The following is a 7,134-nucleotide window of genomic DNA, read 5'->3' on the forward strand; positions in this document are numbered from 1 at the left end:
CAAAGAGAAATCTTGCAACTCCAGGGACATAGATAATCCTAACTCTAAACATCTGGCATACGAAACAAAAAATGAAACTAAAATATAATTTAGCAAGTCGGGCTTACGTGTGTGGACAACCATACCTCCTAGACTAGCAGACTTGAGTTGTATTTGAGAGATTCAAAGTACCTAAATACTTAAGGTAAAATAATGAATACAAAATTAACACAAAAGTATTAATCTTGAGACACTCGCTTATGGAAGAACCATCACTCTTGTTCTTGTTCTTGTTGTTGGGCGGAGGGATTTGCCTTTCCATCGGCACCTCCTTGGGTTTCTTCTTTATTCTAATTCTTTTATTTTCTTCTCTCTTTTTTTCCACATTTGATAGATATATTCTTTTCTTTTCTCTATTCCTTCTTTCTTGAACAGCACGTTTCCTATTATCTTCTTCTTTTCTTCTTCATACGGCTGTTGCAATTCCACTATTTTTCTTCTTTCGTCGCTGAGGTCTGGACACTCAAGAATAAAGTGGGCGAGGTCTTCATTAACTGCCCCACATAGTTTGCATTCTACCCTACCTCCCGCTTCATGTCTTTTCCTATCGTTTAATTTCAAACAGTTGGCCGTAGCACTGTACATAATAATAGAATTAGGTTTGTTGTCATAAAACATTTCTTCTCCTATTTGCCCTTTTTCTTGTTCGTATATTTCTAAACTATTTTTCTCTTTTATCTCATCCCTCCACTTTTTACCATCTACTTCTCTAATTTTGGCCTTAAGCTCTTCTCTTCCCATTCTTCTAAAAGTTCTATCGTTCATTTCCATATCTTTAATCCATTTCTTAGTCTCTTTCATCCACCTGTTATTTTCATTTTCTTTCATTTCTACCAGAATTGTCTTCAGCAAATCATTTCTCCCCTCTTCTATCCCTTTCACAAACCTTAGCCTTCCTCCTGCTATCCTAGTTTTCATTTCGGACATTCCTATCTCTCCCCGTAGTGTTGCTACTGCTGCATATGATGGTGCTCCCAAAATTTTTCTCCCTACTCCGTTTTCAATCTGCTGTAATCGTTTTATTTCACTTTCTGTTATGTTCATTACTGCCGTGCCATACAGTATTCCGGGTAAGGCTACATTTTTCCAATATGTTTTTCCTATTAGTATTTTGTGGCAGCTTTTCGCAATAATTGAATAGGTTAAGTTAGCTAGCTTTTCTGCCTTTTCCATCATTTTCTTCTTTTGTTTTTTAAACATATTTCTTTTCCCTTCTATCTCTATTCCTAAGTATTTTATGCTATCTGTTACTTTAATACCCTCTATTTCTTCCGGTTTTTCTTTCATATTATATATGATTATATGACTCTTATTTTTGTTTATTTCTAGCCCACATTCTCTACATATTTCTACTAGTATTTTTATGTTTGCTTCTGCATCTACTATATTTTTTGCTACAATTAGACCGTCATCTGCAAAGAACAATGCCTTAATTTTTATTATTTCGTTTTCAAAGCTTTTTCCTTTTTTTCTAATTCATTTATCTTATATGTAATTAGTTTAAATAGAGTAGTTGACCCCGTACATCCCTGTTTTATCCCACTCGTTACTTCAAATTCTTTATCTAATTCATATCCTATGTTTATTTTTGTTTTGTCTCCTTCGTAGATTTCTTCCAATGTGTCTATTACATTTGGGTGTATTCTATATTCTTTCATAATTTCTATTATTTTTTCCCTCTTTATTGAGTCATATGCTTTCTTGAAATCTATTGAAATTACTATTAAACTTTCCTTCCTTTTGTAGCTTTCTTCTACACAGTATTGTAAAATAAATATGTTGTCTTCTACTCTTCCTCCTTTTGTGAACCCGGCTTGCGTTTCTTTCATCTCCATATTTCTCTCAAGGTGTTCTTCTATTTCATTTTTCATGAGGGCCATAAATATTTTGTATGAGGCATTTGTAAGGGCAATCGGTCTTAGATCTTTTACTGTGGGTTTCTTTACCTTTTTTATCATTTTCGTTTTAGACTTTTTCCACTTTACGGGCTTGTTCTTCTCCTTCGTTTCATTTTGAAGGCACTTTGTAATGATTTCCAAACATTTTTTGTCATTAGCTATAGTTTTGTATAATTCTGGTTTCAGTTCATCTGGACCTGCTGCCTTTTTATTTTTCATTTTTCTTAGAATTTTCTTAAGTTTATCCTCTGTTAACTTGGGAATATTAATTGGTGTTATCTTTCTTGTTATTGGTGCCACCATATCCATGTGCTCTCTTATTTCTATTGGGAATGAGTGTCCCAATGAATTTTCTTCTTTTTCTATTTCCTTTATTTTTTCTATATAACTTTGTCTTTCTTCACTATTCCATACCTCTTTCATTTTATTTTCGTGCATTTTATAAATGTTTACCCCCCAGAACCTATCTATTTGTTCCTCTGCTACTTCTTTGGATAGTTTTTCTCCATTTTCGTCATATAATTGTATTTCTTCTTCCTTTTCCTTTTTCCCTTTTAGTTTGTCAATATTTTTGAATATCTTGTTCCTATCCTTCCTTACTTCATTAGCCTTCTTCTTTTCATTTTCCCACATTGCTTCCTTTATTATAACCTGCGTTCTCTCTTTTTGTTGTTTATACAGCAGAAACGCTCTTTCCCTTTCTTCTCCTGTCAGGTATCGTTTTTCTCTGTTAAGTTTTTTCTCTTTTTTATTTCCTCTCTGATTTCATTTGTCATCCACTCTGGTTCTATCTTTGGTTTCTCTTCTCCAGTTGTTCTCCGTCTGTACTTTGCTTGTAGCTTTCTTTTTGCTGCTTCTTCTACAACTTCATCAAATTCATCCATCCTTGTGATTTCTCTGCTCTCTAGATTATTTTTCAATTCTTCCCTGTATTCCCTAAGACTTTCTTCGTCTGTTTTGTAATACATACTTTCTTTCCAAAATCCTTTTTTTGTAGTTTTCTATCTTCGCTTTTACGCTGACCTCTACCTCAATCAGATTATGGTCAGATATATCTACTTTAACTTTTTCTTCATCTATGTTCATCTCATTGAAGTATTCATACATTTCTTTATTAACCAACACCAAGTCTATGGCACTTCTTTGATCACCTCTCTCCCATGTATATGTTCCTTTGCATTTCTCATCTACATTTAATAATATAAGGTTTTTATTGTTTATTACCTCGAGTATTTTCTTTCCGTTTTCATTCTCCTCTTGGTATCCCAAGAAGCCTAGATGACCATTAAAATCTCCCATTATAATTAGTGCTTCATCTTCCTCTACTTCCTCTATTTTTTTCGCTAGCTCTGCTCGTATCACTACGTTTCTCTCTTTACCTTCCCTATCCCCGCCACAATCCATATATACTTGTGAAGAATTTTCTTCACTCTTCTTCTTTTAATCGTATTTTTAGCTCTCTTCTACTAATACTATAGCTACCCCTTAAAAATTCTCTCCTACATCTAGTTTTCTTTAACGAAACATAGGGAGGACTAATCTAAACTTGTTGACAGTGGCGCGCGCCATGCTCGTGACGTCACAGCGTAGATACGCACAACAGATGGCCTTAGTGGTAACCCCGGCGTATGTTGGTTCTTTCCTTAAGCTACGTGGGTCGAGATTAAATTCCTAAACTGAATTTTAAATATAAATTTCAATACTGCTGAATTAATGCATCTTATATTTCTCAATACCAATTAAGGTTTGTTAATTTTAAGATGTATGCCCATCGTACCAGTCCATTGCTAATTAATCATTTAAAATATTATTTTTAGCAAGCCAGAATAGGTAGGATTGTTGTATATATAACCTCCCTCAGAGCAGCAAGATTTATCTGAGTATTTAGTACAAAATCCTGCCTCCTCTGCACTCCTTGCAACAAAATATTGCCCTGTCCTGAAGTCCCGATATGGCACCCTCAATGGATTACCGTGCGCATCATGACCGTCACTTGTTTGGCAAGGTGAAGCCAGGTGATCTCCTCGACCTCAGTGTCGGCCATTCAACGAAAAGCTGGCCTGGCCTACTGATCTGCTGGGTCAGTGAATCCGTGCCCTTCTGGCTCACCCCCATCCCATCCCACTCTCCCAAACGTGACTCACCAAGGAGTCCTGTTGCTGCCGGTCGGAGAGATTGAGAAGAAGAGGACCCTGGGATGCCATAGTTGTAGCCAACGAGGATTCTTGGGGTGAGCCAGGCAAGAGGGCAACGTGCCAATTAGTGCGACAACCAGGTCAACAGCCACCACGGGCATAGGACTAATCTTCAAAGGAGTGCAGGTACTACATCAATGGCCATTTAGTTTTCCCCCATTTTTTATTAGCTTAGACTAATTTTAACTTTATAGGGAACCTGGCTAATTACACTATTCGGACTGTGTGCGGTGGGATTGTGTGTATATATTTTTTTCTATACAATTTTTTGCCTTTTGAGACTAACATAGTCTCTGGGTCACGTGGGCCACGTGCCAGACCCCATTTTGATTATTGCAGACCGCGTGTCTAAACCATCATCTTTATAATTTTGAATTGCTTTTAATTTGCATTCTCTTTATTATTCCATTTTTGTCTTTGTTAAGATGCCCGTTTCTTTTATGTAAATTTGCGAATAAATCAATATTAGGTTAATCAAACCTCCTTAGTATTTTTGCTCCCTCATTTATTTTAATGTGTGAAATGAATAGTTGATCACGGGACAAAGTACCCAATATTTAAAGAGAAAACCTAAGTAAGTCTATAGGTGGTAACAGCGAGGTACTTTGCATTAATATATTTGCTTCGAAGGTAAAGATCCTTATCTTTAAACTTTTAAACTACTTTACATCACTGCTCCCATTTTGGATTTTGTCTTAATTACATTAACGTAAAATAACTGTCCAGCATTTCATTGGGGTAGCTGGGACGGAGCCGGAACAGAGCCTGAGAATGAGATGACTATAGACCTGACAAAGCTAGAGTAGGCCATAAATTATTGTTAATCCTACGTGTGGAGTGCTTCGGCCTCTGGACAGTAAAATTTCCCCCTTTTGTATTTAGAGTGATGGTTAGTGAATTGTGACAGTAAAGTATTAGCAGGGTGTTTGTGCCCCGAGAGTAAGTGCTCATATCCTCCCCTGTTGAACTTTATGTAACTGTTATAAGGAGACTTTCCCGGACTAAGTTCCCACTCAGAACATAACCATTAAAAAATTCTCCACAATACTACAATAAGTCTCACTTTCTTTTTAAGGATATTCCCTTTTACATCCAATATATCTAAGTTCTTCGAATGAACTTTTTCCATTTCTATATCTTTGTCGTCTTTGTATATCACCATTAACCCCCCTCCTTTTTTATCCTTAAAGTCCCTCATACTCTCCTTCTTAATTGTACCATCACTTATATTAATCTTATCTATTTTTTGTTGTGTTTCAGTTAGCACTACTATGTTGATATCAAAGTTATCGTTTAGGAGACTCCATTTCCATGTATTTTTGCTTTGTTAAGCCTTGTATATTTATCATTTTGAAACTAATTCTCTTATTCTTTTCCGTTGGTATGTCGCGTGATCCGTATTCATTCCTTTTTCTGTTCCCCTTTTGCATTTCTTGTGGTCCTATCTCTACCTCCTTTCTCTGGCCCCCTGTTCTCTGAGGAGTTTCCCGTTTTTTATCATCCAGCCATTCTCTCCATTATCTTGTTTTTCTTTGAGGTCTTCCCTAAGTTTTGCCATAGCCTCTCTTTCCCTTTTCGTCATGTCCTTTGTTATACCTACTCTTTTTTTCAAAGGATTTTGTTCATGTTTTAGTTTCTTAGCACTTTTTAGGATTTTCCACTTCATTTCTTCATTCTTAAATTTAATAAGCACTGGCCTAGGTCATCCCCTCCCCCCCCCCTCATTTCGCTTCCCTAGCCTTATTACCTGTTCCATCTCTATCTGCTCTAGCTCTAAACTATTTCTGAAAATATCCTGACACCAATTTGTATCCTCTGTTTTTCTTTCCTCTGCTTCCTCCCTTTCACTTTCTGGTACATTATACAGCACTAAATTGCACACTCTCCGTCTTTTTTCCTCCTCTTCTTCTAGCTCCTGCAATACTTTTGATTTAACTACTTCTACCTGATTTTGTCCCACATCTCCAAAGTCATTCTGGCTAAACCTGTTATTTACTGTACTTACGACCTCGTCCGTTATTTCATTCTTCACCTTCCTCAGCACCTCTTCGACAATTTCTGCTCTCATTTTTGACCATTTTTCTTCTATTTCTCTCAGCTTTTCGTTCAACATTTTATTTCTTTCTTCTAGATCTTTCATTTTATTTTTACTGCACTTTAATTCATGTTTGCAATTGTTGCACATACACATTAGTTCTTCGTGCTCTCTAAGAGCCCTATATGTAGCTCTGGATATTTTCTGGCACATGGCGTGGTACCACATGTCGCATTCGTCACATATCAGTCCCTCTTCGTTTTTTTAACTTTATTTCTGCAGTCACTGCATATATCCTTACTTTGTTCCGAACTCATTATTCTTTATTACTGGTTTTTCTTGCTCACGGGGATTTTCTAATCACTTCACTTTTTCGTTTCACTACAGCTCCGACACGTTGTTCGGCGACTTCAAACCTTTGTTTTATATCACTTTATATCTTTTAACATCTATTTCGTCCATATAATTTTCTTCTAATTTTAAACAGTTAAATCACTGCTCTGTATTTCAATTCATGACTTGAAGAGGATTTTTCTGTTATTAACTAATTTTTTCTTCCTTTATCACAACACTCTAATTCAGGTCAACCAGACTCGCCATTTTTCCCTGCCGTGATGTCACGAACGATAACAAAGTCTATGTATAAACTGTGAAGAAGAAGAGTAGTGAAGAAAATTCTTCACAAGAGTGATGGATGGAAACTTCCAGCTTCAGTACTTAAATCGTACCCTGAATGGGAAGAAGGAAATACAGAAAATGAATTATTTTGGATATTCAAGAAAAAGAAGGAAGATGGTGGAAACAACCTGCAAAGTATTTGAAAGAATTAAGTTTTGACATAAGACAGATAAGAAGAATAAACAAGACACAAATAAAATCGGAAACCAGAAATTGGGATACTGAAAATTGGAAAGAAGAAATAGAAAGTAAAGTGAGGTTAGAAATATGTAGAACGTGGAAGAAAGAA

At 36.0% G+C, this 7,134-nt stretch overlaps 1 protein-coding gene across 1 annotated transcript; it reads right to left on the reverse strand.

The window, feature by feature from the left end:
* Nucleotides 1-2,873: 2,873 nt before the first annotated feature.
* LOC137617194 (uncharacterized protein PF3D7_1120000-like) lies at nucleotides 2,874-6,395 on the reverse strand. The gene is made up of 3 exons (XM_068347093.1): nucleotides 5,880-6,395; nucleotides 5,196-5,336; nucleotides 2,874-3,374 (listed from the first exon to the last, which is right to left on the reverse strand). Exons 1-3 carry the CDS (start codon nucleotides 6,393-6,395, stop codon nucleotides 2,874-2,876), a joined length of 1,158 nt encoding a protein of 385 aa, XP_068203194.1.
* Between the last annotated feature and the right edge of the window lie 739 nt (nucleotides 6,396-7,134).

Source organism: Palaemon carinicauda, chromosome 2 (assembly GCF_036898095.1).
Source record: "Palaemon carinicauda isolate YSFRI2023 chromosome 2, ASM3689809v2, whole genome shotgun sequence".
NCBI lineage: Eukaryota > Metazoa > Arthropoda > Malacostraca > Decapoda > Palaemonidae > Palaemon > Palaemon carinicauda.

Coding starts and splice junctions, on each gene's coding strand:
- LOC137617194 (XM_068347093.1), bottom strand. CDS start 6,395: ATGTGGTACCACGCCATGTGCCAGAAAATATCCAGAGCTACATATAGG. Junction 5,337..5,879: donor AGCAGATAGAGATGGAACAG/GTAATAAGGCTA, acceptor ACAATTAAGAAG/GAGAGTATGAGGGACTTTAA. Junction 3,375..5,195: donor GGAATATCCTTAAAAAGAAA/GTGAGACTTATT, acceptor TACGATTAAAAG/AAGAAGAGTGAAGAAAATTC.